The 21,749-nt window shown below is 42.8% G+C and overlaps 2 protein-coding genes across 2 annotated transcripts; both read left to right on the top strand.

The window, feature by feature from the left end:
- Positions 1-167: 167 nt before the first annotated feature.
- Positions 168-15,462, top strand: LOC111243420 (son of sevenless homolog 1-like). Its single transcript, XM_022788956.2, has 2 exons — positions 168-308; positions 1,144-15,462. The coding sequence occupies exon 2, from the start codon at positions 3,389-3,391 to the stop codon at positions 8,327-8,329; it is 4,941 nt and encodes a 1,646-aa protein (XP_022644691.1). The 5' UTR covers positions 168-308; positions 1,144-3,388; the 3' UTR covers positions 8,330-15,462.
- Positions 9,476-19,001, top strand: LOC111243421 (histone-lysine N-methyltransferase SMYD3-like). The gene has a single exon (XM_022788958.2). The coding sequence runs from the start codon at positions 15,765-15,767 to the stop codon at positions 17,199-17,201; it is 1,437 nt and encodes a 478-aa protein (XP_022644693.1). The 5' UTR covers positions 9,476-15,764; the 3' UTR covers positions 17,202-19,001.
- Positions 19,002-21,749: the final 2,748 nt, after the last annotated feature.

Consider the following 21,749-nt stretch of genomic DNA (forward strand, 5'->3'; position numbering starts at 1 on the left):
GGTCGGCACCAATTCTACTCTGCTCTCGATTGCCGCTATCGATTAAGCGCTGTTGCTGAGCGTCATACTTCTATCGCCGTTGCTGAAAGCGAGAGCTCTTCGCCGACGTTGCTGCGATGCCCGTCGTGTTCCGACCGGGCCAACTGGTCTACGAGGGTCATCCATACGCGCTAGCTGTCGCGGACTGCGCCGTCTCGAAGGCGTGCGCCTATTGTCTGAAACGTTCGGATCTCAGTATCCCGGGAGGAGTCACACTTCAACGCTGCTCGGGCTGTCACTATCTGCACTTCTGTTCGCGAGAGTGCCAGGTATAATAATAATAATAATAACAATAAACATAAAGAGTGATATTGTTTAGCCAGCGTTCATGTACGCACGCATCCCTATAGCGCCGTTGTCAAGGAGGTGCAACAGACCAACAATCAAAACAAAGAAACAACAGGATAGTAGAATACAACCGATGTATATACATAGAAGGGTGACGTGAACGCGTTCGCACGAACATACAGACGACCAGCATGTTAACGTCAGCGGGGGATAAGAACGCAAACAATAAGGTAGCACAATAGCACAGTGTGGTCAGAACAACGGGATTGCTGAGTAACGAAGTATTAGACTCGATAATACTATTGTTGAGGTTGTCATTATTATTATTATTATTATTATTATTATTATTATTATTATTATTATTATTATTATTATTATTATTATTATTATTATTATTATTATTACTATTGTTATTATTAATATCATTATAGCATCCATTCTGCTGTTGCAATGTGGTAAAGTCACTTCAGTTTAATGACGGAACTTCCGAGTGACGAGTGAGATAACAGTGACATACGGTTGTCCGGAGAATATCAATTAACAACAAAAGTTGGAACCAGACTACAGCAAACTATGATATTATTAAGCTAGAGAGGAAGAGATGCTTAGAAGCGCACAGAGGATCTTTCTGTGGATAATCTCTCTGGCCAATATAAACGTGGAGGCAAACTGATATGAAGGAAGGAACATTGTAGAAAAAGAGGGACACATATATAGATCGCTGACAAGGCAAAGTCAATAGTTTCCATACGTATCGTGAAAACTGGAGAGATCACGTTAACACAACAAGACTCAGTGACTTTTGACGGTTTACAGATTCATCAATCAACTCTACACGTTACGGATTCAGTAGGTCCAGAGGCAACACTCGTAAAACTCTAAAAAAATTCACTGATAACTAGATAGACGGGCTGTGATAGTGTGCTGATTATAAATGATGTAGTTTAATTGTCTCCCAAAATTGTGTCGCGGAATTATTGATGCTACTACAAGAGCAACACAATGCCAAGGAGCAATACAAATTGACTCTTTGAAGCTCGACTACGCCCGATGTTTTGCCGTATTTCTTCCTGATCTAAGTTAGCAGGCACATATAGGTGCTGATAGATTAACGCCATTTACGACCATCTTAACAAAACACGAAGGAGAAAGAACGAAGATATCAGGAGAACTCATAACACTACTGATAATACAACTAAAAAAAAAACGTGCGTGCATATAATTTTTGAAGGATTTTTGAAAGCCATCGTTCTGGACATTGCGACTTCCTTTTGAGCATACAAAAGGTTGGAGGGCGTATTCCACGGTAGAGGATCTCCTTGGCCATCGCTTAGCCCGTAAACGGACTGTGTCGTTATTTGGTTTTTCTCAACTTTCTGCCAAGTATTTAATGTTATTTTCTGTGTGAACTAGTCTTCCTATTTTATCTTCTTATTGTCGAGATACCGTCGTTTTGCTCCAGAACCCATTTTGCAGGAAATAACTACAAAATGAGCAATGCCAAAATTTCTTTTGAGCTGCTGACAATACAACAGCCTCGTCTTTTTCTGTGCTACATATTTTTGTTCTATTGAAATGATGATCAGGACTGCAACTTGACCGTCGGAACTCACTGTTCAGACTTGATATCGGGCCACAACCACACGTTTGACAGAGCGTCGATTCTATCACGTCTTCTCAAAGTGTCTTCTCTACTTTGACGTATGACAGTACACGAACTACAATCAGGTAGCAGCGCAGCGCATAAATGCCTCCGTAGCGTGCCGCATCATTTTCAATGGCCACTTGCATGTTCGCGATTCATCTTATCTGAGTTGACTACTGTACGTTTGCTTAGGAACTACAAAAAGCTGAACCTAAAAAAGCCATCTATCATTATGGCGTATGTTTACCTCAGCTTAAGAAGCAGCGGCCGCTTGGGCTGGAGAACAGACCAATAAATTGCGGACAGAGATAGGCCTTCTCGTTCCATTGTTTGCTTTGAATAATATGCCAGTTGCCGTAAACTTTTCATTGGAGTGGACCGAACATCCCGAGATCAGCATAAAACAACGCACCTGTGTACATATAACATTTGAAGTATATAGAGAGAGAGAGAGAGAGAAAGAGAAAGTATTGATATATCTATATACATCGGTGGGTGTATGCGACTGTGTGTGAACTCTAAGTCAGACTAAACGACTCTAACAGTATCGCATCCGTTGTATTGCATTGTATAGCATCTATGAGCTACAGCTATAACTGACTATATAATGACCTCTATAGCTTCTTCCGCTGCTAGTAGCTCGGCCACATTGGATGATCTAATTACTGTTAAGTATTTGTTGCCTATGTGTTGTTAACCCTTACCGTGTACGCACGCAATTTAAACACTTCTGTACAGACAAACAGTCTTGGCGTAAGACGAAAATCTTTAAAGAACTTCACAGTTCCTATTGTTACACAAACTATCGGCCTCTGTCTGCACTTATTTCTGATTTCACACCTTCACTACAATTTTGCCACTAATTCCTGCACTCATAATACTAGTCTTCACGTTGTCGTTGTAGTGGCAGTTTTCACGACAGGGGCAATGTAAGTAGTTGATTGCATGACCTCTTGGCATCGTGTAACGTGACAGGTGTAACAAATATTTGTAACCAGCAACGTAACCAACCAGTTTGGAGGAGTCAAGCATTCGAGATGCCTTAAGGTCGCGTACATATGCCTTTTGCTTGGGACACGCTTCCTATCTAACGCTGGAAAGACCGTACCCAATCACCGACAATCGGCCGTAAGAGGTAGTCAGAAAAGCTTGACTGACGGCTTCATCAGTATGTTCTGACTGTGCGACAACTTTATCGGCCATTATCCAGACACAAACGTGGCTATTTCACAAAGTCAACTAGATACATTTGGGTGGTTGCAGGCTACGGAAGGTCGCGGGTGGTCATTTGTTGGACGTCACCAGTGGCCGTGCACGTTAAAACGTTGGCAGTTTACGCCTTAATGCTTGACGTGCTACTGCTTCGGTGGTCTATTTCGCGGCGCAAGTTGCTGCTGCCGCCGCTGGTAGTCGACCATGGCGAGAATGTTCTCGCCATCGGCCGAGTCCTCACTCGACAATATTAAAGACCACAAAGAAAATGACGGAAGCGGAGTCCTCAACGAGGCACAGGGGTCGCTTGCAGCAGCTTCGCGGTGGCGTGGCCTTCTTGTGCCCGCCCTGCAGAAGTTGCACTGTCAGGTTCACCCAACATTAACAGCGAGCGCGGAAGCGCTTGACTACGTCGAAGCCCTCATACTGCGGTTACTGGCAACGCTGTGCGCGGGGAAACCACACTCTACGCAAGAAGTCGAAGATCGAGTGGCGCGTACGTTTCCCAAGCCACTTGATCACGTCGCAACAAAGGATGCCCTGCAGGCGTTGGAACGATGGCGGGCGTCAGCGCTGAGTACGACTGGAAGCACGCTTCGGCGGCCGCGGTTGCCGGGAGCTGGAACACCGGGCGGATCCGCTGCGACGGGTCATGGGTTGACCTTGCCAGTTGAGCGGCTACATACCCACGTCCGCGAGCTCGTTGGCCATAAGGTCGAGATGACCGTGAGTCTGTTTGTGTGTGCGGTACTCGAGTATATTGCTAGAGACATCCTAAAGCTAACCGGTAACTACGTGAAAAACATCCGTCATAGTGAAGTGACGCTGCAGGATTGCCGGGTAGCAATGTGCGCTGATCCCGTTCTCGACGAATTGTTCTGCTTCACCGGTGAAGAGTGGGCAGATGAACGGCCGCCAGAACTCACCGAACTTCCCGAAAAGAACACGTATGCGAGCCACGTGACCGAACTACTTACCGAGGAAAGAGAACACATTAAGACGTTGCAGCTTATCACTAAGGTGTTCCGGCACACGCTTCGCCAGCTGTGTCAACCGAGTATTTCTGGGGGAGATCATCAAGGCGTTAGTAGCGGTCGAGGAGGCTATGGACAAAGCCAAGCGCAAGGACAAAACAACGCAGATTTGGTGGAAGACGAACCCGCTGAGCTACGGGCGATTTTTGGCAATATCGATGAAATTCTTGAATTTTCGGCGGCTCTGCTGTCTAGCTTCGAGGATGTGGTCGAGATGACGGACGAAGATCAGGTTCCAGCACTTGGTAGCTGTTTCTACGATATGGCCGAGAGCTACGAGTTTGACGTATTTGAAGACTACGCCGAGCACGTGGCTTCACCACAATCGGCACTAGCCCTACAGGAGCTCCTTGAGCGGCCTTATGTTCATGCAGCCCTGCAACGTTCCAGCCACGGACTCTGGTTGGCCGCGCGCTACGTAATGCCCCGATTACTCTGGGCGCCCGTGTTCCACTGCCTAACGTATTTTGATGCCATCCGCGCTATGACCGTGCTGGCTGTGAACGAGGAAGATCGCGAAAGTCTGGAACAAACGGACGGACTTATTGGACATCTCAAGGCTCAGCTGACAGCGGCCGTGGCCAATTCACCATTGAAACGATCGTCGGCCGCGTCCATTGAGCAGGGTGGGTTGTTCCTTCGCCGCCGCAGTGCCCTCCGCCATTCAGCGGCGCATAAGTTGAACGAACTATCGCGTTGCGTCGATGGCTGGTCGGAGCTTCAGCAGCGAGAGATCGCCCAGACGTGCCAGGAGTTCGTGCTGGAAGGCCCCCTGCACAAATTAGCAGCCGGCAGCAATCGTCGGCCAACGGAGCGCTACGCATTCCTATTTGACGGTCTGCTGTTGCTTTGCAAGCCGGCCAGTGCACAGTCGCGTAGCCGAGGGCAGCCAGATCGGGAGAGCTATAAGCTAAAGGAGAAGTTTTTTATACGCAAAATGGAGGTCGCAGATCGCGCGGACACCGACGATGTGCGACACGCGCTTGAACTGATTGGCCGGCCAGACGGTGGATCTGGGAGCGCAGGAAGCGGCCAAAGTACGATTGTGCTAGTCTGCAAATCTGCGGAGGACAAGCTGAATTGGTTAGCAAGTTTAGTAGCCGTCAACACTCGATCCTACCTCGAGCGAAGTCTCGATTCGATTCTCAGCGCTGAGGAGAAGCAACACCCGTTGCGTTTGCCAGATAACTACAAGTTCTCCGAACCGGATCTTCCAGCGAATATCGTCTTCGAAGAAAAATCGACAGGAGGCGTGCCGCTAATCAAAGGCGCTACCCTGTACAAGCTAGTCGAACGTCTAACTTTTCATATGTACGCCGACCCATCGTTTGTGCGCACATTTTTAACGACGTTTCGAAGTTTCTGCCAACCACGTGAACTGCTCGAGTTACTTGTCGAACGTTACAACATCCCAGACCATCCCGACCATGCCGATGAAGCCGAATCCTGTTCTATTGAGCCACAGCAGATGGCCAAGCGCTTCCGCAAGGAGTACCAGCAACCGGTACAGGTGCGCGTTCTCAACGTGATACGGCATTGGATAGAGCATCACTACTACGATTTTGAACGTGATCGCCGTCTGCTAGAGGAGTTGCGTGACTTTCTTGAACGGATGCGAGCTGACGCGCGGTCTGGCAAAAACATGCGCAAATGGATCGATTCCATTTCGAAAGCCGTACAACGCAAACAGGAGCAACAAGGCACAGCGAAGGAACTGACGTTCTCGCACGAACCCCCGCCGCTCGAATGGTATTTGGCTCGTCCTGGCGAGACCGACCGTTTTGATCTACTTACACTGCATCCGGTGGAGGTCGCCCGCCAACTAACCCTCCTAGAGTTTGAATTGTATCGCGCCGTTCAGCCGTCTGAGCTAGTGAACGCGGCCTGGACAAAAAAAGACAAACAGCGCACTTCGCCGAATCTATTAAAAATCATTCATCATTCGTCTGATTTCTCGTTTTATCTTGAGAGACTAATCGTCGAATGCCAAAACCTTGAAGAACGAGTCGCTGTCGTCTCGCGCTGTATTGAGATGATGGTTGTGCTGCAGGAATTGAACAATTTCACGGGCGTGTTCGCCGTGTCGTCGGCGCTCCAGTCAGCGCCTGTTCACCGCTTAGAGCACACGCAGGCAGCGGTCCGTAGCACTTTGCGCAAAGCACTCGACGACGTTCTTGATCTTCAATCCGATCACTGGAGGAAGTACCAGGAACGTCTACGCTCGATCAATCCGCCCTGTGTGCCGTTCCTGGGAATGTACCTGACGAATATTTTACATATCGAAGAGGGAAATCCAGACATGATCGTTGTCGCAGACGGCGCTGAACTCATCAACTTCTCGAAACGACGGAAAGTCGCCGAAATCACTGGTGAGATCCAGCAGTACCAAAATCAGCCATACAATCTGACCGTCGAGAAGAACATCCGTGTCTTTCTCGAACAGTTAAGCCCACAGCAGGCTTACCAGTCGGAGAAAGAGCTCAACGACTACCTGTATCAGTGCTCATTGCAGATTGAGCCACGTGGCGCGCGCTATCCACTCAAAGCGCCCAGACGGTGGCCAGAATTATCGCTCAAATCTCCTGGCATCAAGGTTGCCACCCAACGGCAGACGACTCGGCCCGCAGTACCAGCCGTACTCCAGTCGTCTGCTATGACCCTCTCAAGCAGCAGTAGTAATAGTATTGTCCCAAGTGCAACAGCAGCAACGGCGGCATCTGCCACTGCCACTAGCGCTACCTCGTGTGCAACAGGTCTCGGTTCAGTATCAAATAATGCGTCTGCAACTAACCATAACCACATGCCTCTAAGCACTTCTACCGGTGGTTGTGCCGGCGTTCAGGCATTCTCGTCAACCTCGACGTCGTCTGCTACATCGCCAAATCCGCCACAGTCACCAGAGGACGTCTCACTACTACCGCCACTAACACCAACATCACCACCGTCATCGGCTGGCGATACAATACATGTGCCCGTTCTAGTTCCGATGCTCGACCCCCCACCGCCGCACCACCCACTCTCGCACCACCACCACCACCATCCACCCCCTCCACCTCACCCACTCCCTCATCATCATCAACATCACCATCATCTCTCCGGGCTTCCGGGTCACCCCCAGCAGTCGCACCATTATCCAGCCTCAACTCATGGCGGTTGTAACCTTAGTCAACAACAGCAGCAGCAGCAAACGCAGCAGCAGCAACAGTCCTCGATGCCGCACGGACCAATCTCCTCTGTTCCACATGCCCCCCAGATCATTCACCAGTTGTCGCTGTCGCTGTCTTTACAGCAACAACAACAAGGATCACAATCGGTCGCCCCTCCGCCTGTTCACAAACGACAGCACTCGCATCCGGCCTCGCTTAGCGGCGTCTTTTTTCCTCCGTCACCATCGTCGCCAAATGCCCCCGGTAACAGTATCGCTGGAGCTGGAAGTGGAGCTGGAACTGTTTCTGGCAGTGTAAGCCACGCTTCGCAGCGATTCGCATTTCCGGACGCGGTGGGAACATCGCTTCCCGCCGGGGCTGTTGGAGTTGTTCCTGGAGGAACTCTGTCGACCGGAGCCACGGCCAGTGGTGCTGGTATAGTTGCTATAGTAAATCCGATGCCACCGCCGTTGCCTCCACGAGCTCGAAGGGACGACTCGACTTCGCCGGCGCTTCCGCCTCGGGGCGTAGGCCACGAGTCGCCTCCTCCTCTACCGCCGCGAAAACAGCAGGCACCAGGGTCCGGAGTCCCACCTGCTACGCCCCACACGCCAGCGATGCCCGTATCATCTGGGCCACATTCACAACACAGTAGTCCTGCTGCTAACCCGGGCCAACCGGCCGGATCACCCCCCGTCCTAGCAGGGCTAGAACCGGCGGTTACAATACCGACAGCAGCAGTGGGGACATTCGTCGCTCCCGGGGTAACAGTAATCGCAGGTGGTGCATCAGCCTCAACTACAGGGACGGGTGCCAACGCGTTAACAGCCGTTGTTGGCAGCGCTAGTTCTGCTGGGTCCCAACTACGGCCAGAACAGACGACGCCCTTGTTGCCACCCAAAACACACAAAAAGCCCCGACCACCACCTCTTATCATCCACCAAAGTAACGCCCACCCCAGATAACAACGACAAACATCCTCTTTGCTACGTGCCGCAACGAGAGCACCAGCCATGTTGTAATAGTGGACACCTGAACAAATATATATATATATATATAGAGAGAGAGAGAGAGGGAGAGAGAGAGAAATTGCACTAAATTGGCTAGTGACTCCACAGATAGTGGTCGTGAACCGTGAAACACGTGGGATCGGTGGCAACAACTCATCGAAAGATCGAAAACCAAATAAATTGTAGAGTGCGATAGCCATGTTCTTGCAGCCCAGAAGTAAATCCTGCATTATACCCGGGAGATAATTCAGTCATATTCTCACTCTAATTTGTAAAGTTTACGGCAGGCAATTATCCCTAACCCAGTTTTTATAAAAAAAAATCTATTTAAAAAGGGTTTTTAATGGAAAATTACGATTTCCCCTGAGATCATATTTTCAAGTAATGTATTTTCACGTTTTCGTTTTCCAATCGACCGTATACATGCTGAAGACATGTAATCTGTTCTGTGGTTTCCAAAACGAAGGTTTGTAATGTAGCAACAGTTCACATTGGCTAGTACCTAATACGTTTCTTCGATGAGTCAGCATCAGCGAGTGGTGTTGCTAGCACGGCTGCAAATGGTGGGATTGCTAAGCCGATTGCGAAGCATCTATTGACTACTAGTTTGATATTAGTCATCATATTAGTATAGTCAACATTGTTACGTGTTATATACTATGACTACTTGATATAAGCTGCTTTATCTAGACCGTATGTAGTACGAGTCAGAAGCCTCTACAATGGGTAGATACTAGTACCAGTAGGAATAATAATAATACACAGAGTAACAAATCAAATATCCTGAAAAGATGGCGATCATGTCGACGACGTCTCATGTATTATACTACTACAACAATCGAAGAATACCCAGCCGCATTCGCTAGACAACCATTGAACACAATAGTGTTAAACAGCTACATCAGCAACGCAAAACAAAAGCCATTATGAAATAATATTGTTTTAATAATTATATATATATATATATATATATATAATGAACATACTAAGAATGTTGATCATCGAAACATGAGGTTTAAGCGTGCACCGAATTTTTTTTTAGAACCGAACATGGAGTGGTAACCAAATAATTAGTGCCACGATGTGTATTATTATTATGTTTATTACTATTATTGCAATTTTATTCATGTTACTGCTACAAAATCATGACCATGCTTAATAAATACGACGAATAGTTAACAAGTACCATTACTAGCACTGCTATTAATAATTGCTACGTACTACTTCTAAACGTACCCTATTCCCGACCTTTTAACCTCTACCACTGTCGATTTTAATTGTAGTATTAATAAATAGGCTGTTTATTGACTGTGTGCTATTTCCAAGAGAATGAAAACGACATGGAAACTCAATACGCGAAACCTATATTTGACTGTTCCCTCAACCAATGGCGATAATACAAATTGAAACTGGGTGTATGTAATTCTGTTTGGGCGTATTTATAGAAGCGTATAGGCAAACACTAGCAGACCATGTAATCATTTCATAATAATAGTACTAATAGTTTACTATAATTATATGAACACAGAAACAAAAAACTACCGCACGCATTAGAGAGGTATACAGTCGTTCTTCGTTCTCTCAATAGTTCATCGTTTTCTACCGCCCCCTGCAAGTCCGGAAATTCATGCCACTCTTCTTAAATGCGACAGCTCTGAGACCGCCTATCAGAACGTTGTCCCTTTAGATGTAAACGGTCAGCATTTGGGATTCTACCGAGTCGCAGCAGAAATAGAAAACAAAAAGAAAGAAAACAAAGTTTTATATGTATATAACCCAAAGAAAAGGTTCTTGTAACATACGTATGTAGCATCTGATGTCCTTTCGTGGGACGAGTCCTTATGAAGACTACACATTTCCATCCAATATGATTAAAATTAATACAAATAATTACTGTTGTTAACGTCTTGCTAATGGAAAATACAACTATGACAACTACAATGAATTATTGCCTCATGAAATAGCTGCCTGAAGCGACTACCGTACGGACGAACGGACTAACCACAAACAGGAAAAGCCGCCATTAATCCTGTGCTCGTTATAATTATGATCATTTGTATATTTTAATAGTAAAAGAGGTAGGCAGTCGTTTATATGAACTCTAGCTATACTCTTAACGAATGATGTGTGACTATTGACACATTGAAGAACATGATAACCTTGCATAAGCATGAAGTAGGAAGTGACATAAAAAAAATTATTTCTTTTTTAAACGCATCTATTAAAAAATTGAAAAATCACCACAAAAATCGCATGGCGATGAGAATGACGATAAAGAACGAGACACCCAATGAAGGGCTCCTACAGTCTTGCTAATTATTTTGGACAAGTTGTAAGTTAAAATATTAACTTAGTTTGTCCAAATATATATATATATATATATATATAGTGAAATAATTAAATCAGGGCGGTACTCGTTGCCAAGGGCTACGACGTACGGAATATATTGTTACACTTTGTATATGCTGAAACAAGTATTGACAGAGGAAGTCTCGAATAAAACAATTTTCTTCCATTAGCAAAACCCAGTCGGCGCCAAACATTATCGAAAAAACAAACGTGTTCTGAACAAAAAGCATGAAGTCAATGACAAATCTAGAAAGCCACACACACGATTCCATCAGCCGGTCACGGAGTTCTCGCGCATAGTACCAGGTACATGTTCGATGATACGCGTGGTCTAGAAGCATAATAATGTTGATAAACGGAATCTTTCTGACACGTCATATAATGTCACCCGTGCAAACAGATGCAACGTGTTGACTTTGAACAATCTTCACGAGAGGGCGATACCCCTCGGAGCGGTGGTAGATATGCGATTGCATGGCCCACTACCCATATAGCCAGTGCGATCACAAGCAAGGCAGCGATTGCCAATCAGAAGGGAACATGATAATGAAAGTAGAAGTATTATTAAAAATGAGCAGAAAATAGTCCAAATGAACGACTCGGTTCACGCCGCAATGTTAACTAGTATCGTAATGTATTGTGCGTTCCCAGACTATGTACCTTTTAAAAGACGAACTGTGGACCCCTGAAACATGACTATCTCGCTAGTTAGATGACCTGACAAAATGTAAAACATCGAAAATACTTTTACTTTTTACCCGGTCACTGTAAACAAAGTCATAAAATTGGCCAATTTTCCAACTTTTGAATTATTACTTGCTATGCTCTATTGCTAAGAAGCGATAGATGTACTTGAATACGGCACACTATACACGCACTAATATTCCACTGTCAGCAAATTTTCATCATGTGAGCCCATTTGTATCAACGTAAGCCCTGATGACAAAGATGATTTCCTCATCAATCCCTTCAGACGATTTCTTACATTTGAATCTGTATTGTTGGTTCAATGGTAGCTGATAAATGTGACTCTTATACAATAATATAATGTGAGTTATAATGTGAGTTAAGAAACGAACTATTCAAGTCTTCTGCTTGAAACACAAAAAACAAGGATCGAAGACGACCATCGATGTTAGTAGACAACTTCAGAACAACCATGATTAGTATAATACATATTATATACAAGCAAATGAAAAATCAAAAGTCACAGTAGTAGAAATCTGTCTCGATATCTATATGATCCAAGACAGGATACAGATAACAAGGAATGCAGACACAGACGATTTCATAGCAGATAACCGAATAATGTAGGTGGTAAGCTCATAAGACTACGACTGGGACTCGAAGATGCTTAAAGGTTTCAAGGAAATCACAGATCTGGGGTAGCGGAAAACTAAGCGGATACTTTTCTAATACACTGTAACGCTTTATTTGTGAAGTGACTAGAGTAGACAAGGTCTCCTAAGATTAAGACTATTATCAGTATTGATCGATGTACGGATAATCTTCCAAGTATACTATTGGCCCTATGTATGCTAATACGGAGTGAACTCCACAAATATATATATATATTCAGTACTGGGTGTGGTACAGTAGATTGTAACGAATGTTATGAAATGCCGGCGCGTGTGAGGAAAACAGAGCTTATTAATGATTGATGCTTCGGGAAATCCCTGATCTGTACTCTGATGCTGGCAAGTGCTGGGTGGCCTAATGGATATTGGCCAGTGATTAGTAAGTGCACATTTGAAGCAAGCGACAGCTCCAGGTAAGAAAAAATAAATCGGTCTCAGCTGTGACTGAAATGACTTCATCAGTCTACAGGGTTTGCCGAAGGTAGCAGAGGTTGTTGGCGGTAGAAAGGTGAAAGATCTTTAACCATAGGATGGAAATGTAGAAATCCTTATGTTTTGTTCTTATAATACAAAAAATAGGTAAAATAATAGTTGACTAAAGGAACGTGATAAGAAGCCCAGAGACAGACAATCGTAGAGTCTCGCCACTAAATAAACATAGCAGAGTGCCGGTGGGTTAAGCAGACTGTAATGCTGAAGGACACTGGTCCAAATATAGATAGAATTACGCTGTGCATCTGTAAGTCAGTGATAGACATTCAGCGACGACGGCAATAGCCATGGCCGATCAACTATGGATTGACCAATTGATTTTCTAATGCAGGTTGAGTATTATTTGTAGAAATTATTAAGCAAATGAGCCGGGAAAAAGGAACATAGTGACAATTTCGTGTATTCATTAGTAGCAGTTTCATGATGATTTGAGCCAGGTTAAAACTGAGGGCAAAGCTGTCCTACCTCGTGGCAAATGTAGAAATACTGAGATGGCTTTATTTGAAAGATTTAGGTCACGCTTATGTAACACTCGTTTTTTTGGATGACAATACTCAACTAGTTGATCATTCACGGTTATGAGAGTCATTGTGTTAGCTTGTCTCGCACGACATCATATTTCATCTCATTATTTTAAAATCCATTAATGTATTGTCGCATGCTAAAAGTAATAATCATATATATGTGAAAAATAACAAGATAATGTCGCTGATGATTCTACCATTTTTTTCGAAAGGATACACACACATGTGATGAACGCGTGATTGTTGACGCGAGAACAAATCGTGTCGAATTTCAAGATCACGTTAAATATTATATGACTTATTAATCGACCATCATGATCATTAATGGTTAATTAATTATTAGACCGATTGCACAGGGCAAAAAAAGGATGGTAGTTTTCCTTGCCCCAACCCCACTGATACGATGAGTCAATAACAATAATAATAAATCATTAACAACAACCAATAACAACAATAACGAGGATGATGATGATATCATTAAAATGATACAATACAAGATTGCACAAATTATTAAGAACGATATGATGAGAATTATGATTGTGATGATAATACGAAAATCTAATGAGATACTATTCATGAATAATTTAGTTGCTATAAGGATAATTATATTGTTACATACAATGTATAGGGACAACAATTACTATAATTATTATTACACAATGGTGGTACCCTATAGGCGTGTATATCTGTGCTCCGCGAATACGTGCCGATTCAATAATATCAATGAATGAAAATCGCTCACCAATTAACATTTAAAAAGACAGCTCACCTATAACAATGATAGCGTTATTATGAGAATAAAGAGGGTGACTGTAGTAGGAATAACCATACACACTGTGTATACTCCTGATGGGGGGGGGGGGGGAAAAAACTCCAATGGTAATAACACAACAATAAGAATTATAAATAATAACAATACTCGGAATGCTGATATTACGATGGTAACGAGCACACGTCACGCTATAGATTTGAGTAATGATGAAAACCGATGACATAACTATAATACGAATATCTATACGGATATAGTCATTATCGTTATTCACGTACGGTGATCGTTGGGGTGTTAATCAAGAAACGCATTGATATAGACGTCATACAGTTATTAAACAACTAGAATAATTTATTATTATTATTATTACCATCATTAATTGTTGGTAATATAGTGGTGTTCACTAATACACGCGAATACAAGCACATAAAGCACAGATCGATCTACTGTTGACTACGAATTAAAGCTTGTATCAGCGCAAAAGAACCGTTGTTGCAATACTGTAAGAGAGTCAATTGGACCCGCAGCGTTAGCTCACTAATGAGTCACTGAACCGAAAGAGACACACAAATAGAAACTGTTCAGAATCAACTCGCTAAGCGCGTTTTGTTTCAGTGTGAATAGAACGATAATAATATTAATAATGATTATCAATGAATGGCGAAATATGTGGAAAGGGAAAAGTACGATGAAAAACAAGGACGCAATGCCTATTCTTCCTCAATCTCTCAACTGGATAATGAGAGACTATTACATAATAACATGTATATAGAATATAACGTTCAAGTAATGATGATGACGAAATATGAAAATGAATTGATTAAAAAACCAATAATAATAGGATTAAAGATAATAAGTGACAACAATAATAACACTGTGACGACAACTACTACACGATAGTATTGCTTATAACAATAAGAATTATATACAAAAGAAAGCATACATATATATGACGTCAAATGTCTGCATTGTTAGCTCCACTGTTACGGATACAGTGAGCGTAACAGTAATACAAGCAGCAACACCAACATCAACGGCTGTGTAGTAAAGCTTAAAAATCGATAATAACATAAAGACGAAGTTAACGACAAAGACCACAAATGAGAAAATTCAGAAACAAAAATCGAAGCGATGCGAGAGTGAAAAGCGGGACACTGAGCACATCACGGAAACCTGCAAGCGGGACATACCTAGACTAGAAAAAAGCAGACGATAAAGTCAATAATGTTGATCGTTTTTTGTGTGAGTGCTGAACCGCCTAAGCGGTTAGAGACGCAAGACGAAGAAGAGAGGGAGAAAACAAGCTAAATCTAACGAACACTGATAGCTATGATAAAAAAAGAAGTCGTGATGTACATCGAAATCATGGTAATACTTGGTAATAATCATTAACGATAAGAATTAGGATAAGGATAGTAATGTTGATGAATGACGCAAACGATGCTGTTGATGCTAATGAGAAACTATAGAAATATGAATATCTCTGGTGGCGATGATATAAGATGATACTGGTGAAAATAATGATGCACGCACGCGAAAGGTTGCTGTTTGTAGCCATAATAATAATAATAATAATAATGATAATAATATTATAAACGTTGGTTTTTTTCGTCCACATCACTATTTTGCCGCCCTCTAATTATAACATTATACGTACTCGTAAGTTTATTGAAAATAGTGAAACGATTATAGTTGACGACGGGTGACAAAGGCGAAATGATAGTATAATGATAACAAAATAAGGCGCGATTAAAGAGTGAAGCCGCATGTTAAAGGTCTGCGTTCCTACAAGAGGAATAGATTTTCAAAACTGTTGTCGGTAAATGTTACTTATCACAGTTTTTTCTTTGTTTTTTCTGCCAACCCCCATTTGCTCATCATCGAGGTTTTGAGATTCCATGTTTCTATGTGCCGGGTTTTTATTTATTATTAGTGTTTTTTTGGGTTATTTGTTGAGGGTTTTTGCGGTTGTTGCTTTCTTTGGTCGTGGTCTGATTGTATTGCAGGTCGCCGACTGGGCGGACCATAAGGCAGAATGTGCAAACCTGAAACGGGTGGCTCCACGCCGGCCCCTCGAACCGGCCAGACTCATGGCGCGACTCGTGCTCCGATGGAAACGTGAACTTGAGGATCCAACATGCGAGACGTTGCTCGGCAATCGGCGACGCCTCAAGGACTGTATGGATCATCGCGAGCGTATAAAAATGGACCGTGACCGAGCGAAGGGGTTCATCTGGTTGTTGAGTTTGCTAAAGCAGTTTCTAAGCGGGCCACAGCTTGAGCGGGTCGCCGATATCGACATCCTGAACCTCTTTGGGATCATGTGCATTAATACGATGCACGTCGCTGACGACGATGGGCCTCTGGGGTGCGGGTTGTATCTGGCCGCGTCCATGATTGATCACTCGTGCAATCCCAACGTAAGCGGAAGCTTTAGAGGTCGCATACTCCAGCTGATGCCCCTACGAGAATTCGAGGCGAGCTCAGTAGCAGACCTATCGTTGTCCTATATAACGTTGCATACAACGAGGGAACGACGTCGCGCCGAGCTCAACAAATGCTACTACTTTATGTGTGAATGCGAGATGTGCTCCGGTGCGATTCCTGAAGTGATGACCGAAGCCGATTCGAAACTCACGGACCGCGTGTTTGAGCTTCGCGACCTCACGCTGGACATGTCCAGTGAAGAGAATCCGAAGAGAGCCCTCTGTGCTTTGAAAGAACTGTTTGCTGGGGAGTTAGCCAATCTCGAAGATAATGATGTAGCCAAATTTACCGCACAGCTCACCGCTGCCGATGCATCCGTGGCTACTGCGGACTACGCTCTTGCTCGTGATTACTATTTGAGCTTGCTGCCGGTGCTTAAAAAGGTGTACTCAGAAAACCACCCGCAGTATGCCCACAAGTTGGTCCGGCTCTGTCGTTTAATGATCGTCACGACGAAACAGTCCCGTGACGTGGAAGAGGTGTCTCGACTGCTAATGCTGTTGAGGACAGCTGTGCACATCGCCCGCCAAGCTCTTGGTGAAAATCATTTTGATACCAAGGACGTGACCGCACTCTATTTGGAGATGGAAGCATCCTTGAGAAAGGGTGCAAATTCCCACAGCTCAAGCTCTGCTTCGGTACAGCCACGATTTGCCAACAACGACGGTGGCGATGCTGATTCGACTGTTTTAGCTGGAGCAGCTTTAGGACGCGAGCAGCAAGAAACCTCGTCAGGCATCGTAACGACAAGTGCTGGTTCTGAAGTTATTTCATTGGCGGTCGCAAAACCCATTGAAGATATTCCGCCCTACGAGAACATTCCGGAAGCCGAATGCATAAACGAATAGTCAAGTTTTTCAGGTCAAGTTTGCAATGTCACAGTACAGCCACTCGACTGCTGAGAAGACAACGCGAGAGATGTAACCAAGCTAATATACCATGCGCAAAACGAACAAGTTACCTCATATGGCTAGTACACCATACCCTTTCTCATCGGGCACGCAGACCACGTCATCTTCATTACTCGAGAACATATAGTTTACGCGTTGTCTACTATTGCATTATCAATGAGGAAGCTGAAATTTATTTCGATTCTTATCACTTTGCTGGCTGTACTAGCGGGCATGATGCAAAGAAAGCAAAAAGTAATTTTCATCTACACTTCATAGCCCCACCGAATGTAATTCCTCCGTAAGTGGAAAGAACTTTTCTATCGGTTCCTTCCGCTGTTCAAATTACAGGTTAGTAGCCTCGTTTCGCAGGCCATCGCGTTCACATTTCACGTCATTTCAAACTGATTGGATTCGTCTGCTCAACAGAGTCGCATCCACCCTTAAAAAGACTTTGCGGCATTCGAATAACGTCCGGCGAACGTACATTAGCAAGCAACGTTCCGAAAGCGATACTTGCAACGAGTGCATACAATAAACGAGGGAAGGCCACGACCATTAATTAATAAAAACGTTAATAATGATTCTTGTCTTTTTTTTCTATTTTTAGAATTTTTTCTATTTAGACCGTTGTTCGACCACGTTAATTAGTGAATATCGGGGAAAAAGTAAAAGCAGTGTAATCGTTAAGTACATTCCACGTACTTGTGTATCATACGAGTTGCACCATACGATACAGCCAGCAAAAAAACATGCATTATTCAAGTTCGACACAAAAGGTTTAAAACGAACGCCGTAGAAGTCACAATTCACAATTGCTGATTACTGTTGTCGTGTTTCCGCTTTTGGTCGAAGTTCTCTGCTCTCCGCCGTCAACTCGTCATCGTAAAATATATATATATATATATATATATATATATATATATATATATATGATGACGAGTTCACAGCGGAGAGGAGAGAACTTCGAACATTAATAATATATATATATATATATGAAAGAGGGAGAGAGAGAGAAGGGGAAATGTTGTAGAGCGACAATTAGAAGCGACAGCGGCTTTCAACTGCGTGCATTCGATCTGCTATATCTTTGTTAATGTAACAAACAAACAAAAAACACGCGACGCATGAATGATAATAACGTTGCCAGGCGCTAGGAAAAGACATCAGGAACAGACTCTTAAAAACATTCAGCTCGGGCGAGGTCAGCGTTTGGTGTGAATATACACAGACACACATAAAAGACAGAAAGAACAGAAAAGTACGAGTAAAGAGCGAGCTCGGGTTGGTTTTTTCATGAAAATGGACTTACCATTGCCTCTATATCATGAGCCTTATGGCTACAACTGCACGAATAAAGATTCGCATTCAAAGAACGAGTAATTCCTTCCACAACGACGCCTTGTTGCCTGTGTTGAATTAAGGTTTGGCTCGAATCAAGGTTGCGCGAATCATATAAAACCTACGACATAGGCGACTATTTCGATTTGAGTGCTACCACGCTTCGCCATAAACACGGCAACTGCGTCGTAAGGGAGAGTTTACTGTCAGTATCGTCAATTTGTGTATACTATTATATTTACCTCAGTAAACCCGAGTTAGCTCTCGCTCACCACAACGCCAAAACGCGCCGTCCCTCATCATCCGTGCTGTACGACAGGCTACATATTATCAATGTTGTATTAATGTTAAAGTCTATTATAAAATTTAAAATAATGGCCAAATAAATATGACCAACATTTTGTTAAAATGGATAAATTTTGTGTTGTCATTAATGGCGATGTGGTGTATTGATCTGCATATGTGAAACAATTTCGTGAAGAAAGGCTGAAGTTTGTTTTAGTTAAGATTGAGACAGTCGGACGTCAATATATATGATTGATTTGTTTTACTTTATCGTGTTAGAACTAATTACTATTAGTTAGGGTTGAACTGTGTTTTAGGTTGAGTTTGGCAAATCTTTCTTCTTGTTGTTTCTGTGTGTAATCATACAGACTTGAGCTTTTTTCACTGACAGCCCTATACTTTTAACCATCTATTGACATACTTATACTACAAATTCATGTGAATTTTTGCTCAAATTGACGAGAACCTCGAAGAAGTTCTATAACTCAAAACAATGACTCAATTAAAAACCGTACCATGGCCTATAATTGTATTGGTATTGGCGGTATTGTATTGAATGCTTGCGCAATTCTTTGACGAATCGCTTAGACTATCACAAAGACTCCTAAAGTATATATAACCCCAAAAATGACTTAGGCTTACGGAGTCGTTCGGAAAAAATATATGCCATTAAACTTTTCGCTGCTATCAGCAGTAGCAGCGTATAATGAAGTAATGAAATAGATTTATTCATCACCATTTCTCAAATGTGCCAACGGCTAATTGTAACTTCATGTTCATCAACATATCGGTACAGTTTGCCTTGGGCTTAGCAAAGTAAACATTTTTGGTAATTAGAATTAATTGGAGTTGAATAGCCATTTAACCAGCCATTAAGTGGAGCCACAATGGCTATCTAAATCTTAAATTATTATCTGTGGAGTTCAAGGACTAGAAGCAAATGAAAGGCAATATGATTTGCTGGCTTGTTCCAATCATTGGATAATTAATATTCACTAGTGAATTCGTATCAGATTATTATTACTAGACGGGACAAAGTTAGCCATTCAACACAACTTCAGAGAGATGCTTGTTTTCGTAAAAGAACTCATCAGTGAGAAAAGGTCATCATCACGCAGTGCAAAACCGCTTTGATTACGATTTAGTTGGTTTCAAGGCGTTTTGTGGGGCAATGAAAATCTAATTCTAAGTATTTAACACAGTAAGGAAGCATTGTAGCGATTTAGCCTTAAAAGAGATAGCTTTATTGTATATATACATGGCCTTCGAGGAGTCCTCGCGGTAGGGTACGTTGTCTCATGTTATCTTGACGTTAAAGCATACGTGCATAAATTATTTGCCTTATATAGCCGGATTCTTTGAAATTTAATTATTAAGAATCATTAAGCCAAACCGCACCTAATTCCAAAAGTATGATGCATCGCATCTAAATTCAAGATTGCGCTTATGATAAGTTTCTAGCACTGTACCTGAATTAAAACAAATATCATAATAAAATGTTTGTTATGTACTAAAACCATGTATACTAAATATAACTTTCGAAGTCTTTAACACAGGATTTCAACTACTTAGTAGTCATTTTCTTAGTATTCTTTCTTTACGGCGCAATAAAAAATTTGATAGTAACCATGTGCCAAGCGATATTGATAGGAGTCAACTGGTTAAACAAGTGTCACTTCAATACGCTCAACATAAAAAAACATATATATGTATATGAAAATTGTTATTCAAGGGTGGAGACACCTTTTTCTAGCTAATTATCCGTACAAGAAGGCAACCCTCCCACCCACCGACGACGATCGGCGTACGCTTTGTACCTTATGTTTGCTTTGTCCTCCGCCGCGGAAAACAAAGTACTCAAGTAGCACCTTATTTCACTTTCCTACACTGACGGCATCATGTAAATGTGCTCGACAGATAGTTTATCTCTACGGAGGATACAAAGTACCTTCTGTCTAATAGACTTCCGTTAAAATCAAGGCCCCTACACGTGCAGGAGGGTAGAATCATGATCAGTTTCTGCCTAAACATGAACAATAAAGACTCATTTTATAATAATTAAGAGAAAATAATGGTATATGCAAGTTTATTCGGTCTTTTGTTATAGTCATTATAGTATTAATTAATATTACTATTATTACTGTTTTTTTACTGCAGTTGTTGCCGCTATTAATGCTGTAGTTCCGCTGTTCGTCACTCATTTCTATCTAGACTTCTTATATGAGGTCCTCCTTTCCACTTCCGCGCATCACTTCATGATCGTTCCGTTTATTTTCTGCCCGTTTAGCTTTCCTTATCTGTCTCTTTCGTTCGTTCTCGCGTTCGGTTGCCTAACTTCAAATTATTCATAACTTCATTCGTCCGCTGTATTCTATTTCCCGCACCTCTGTCAAGCATTTAATACGTACTTTGTATTCATCAGGCGACGCCAATTCGTTGAGATGACGCTATGGGGCGTTCTTTACCTCGGGAGTCTTCAGTAAGCCCCACACAACACGAAACGTTCATAGTCTTTTTTTTTTTGCTACGCCAGTAGCAATCACACATCTATATGCTTTAATCCATGCTTCTTGGAATTATCGATCGTATTTTTAATTTAAACTTTCAATCGTCCATTCATGACTTGATACTAACTTCCCATTGACCGCGCATATGCTCACTTATTTTTCTTCCGTATTTACTCCGATCAATACATGCAATCTGTGTTTGTATTACGTCGTTGTGGCCCCTTAAGCCTAGATTCACCTTGTTATTCAGGTATCATTATGGTTCCTATTAATGTGTGATCGGCTATCCCATTTCAACATTTTTCCGCGGTTTAATAAACATGTCTGTCTTTTCTATTTATCTTAACTATATTTACTATGTCCGGATGATCTC

Source organism: Varroa destructor, unplaced genomic scaffold (genome assembly GCF_002443255.2).
Source record: "Varroa destructor unplaced genomic scaffold, Vdes_3.0 BEIS01000001.1, whole genome shotgun sequence".
Taxonomy (NCBI): Eukaryota; Metazoa; Arthropoda; class Arachnida; order Mesostigmata; family Varroidae; genus Varroa; species Varroa destructor.

Coding starts and splice junctions, on each gene's coding strand:
- LOC111243420 (XM_022788956.2), top strand. CDS start 3,389: ATGGCGAGAATGTTCTCGCCATCGGCCGAGTCCTCACTCGACAATATT.
- LOC111243421 (XM_022788958.2), top strand. CDS start 15,765: ATGTTTCTATGTGCCGGGTTTTTATTTATTATTAGTGTTTTTTTGGGT.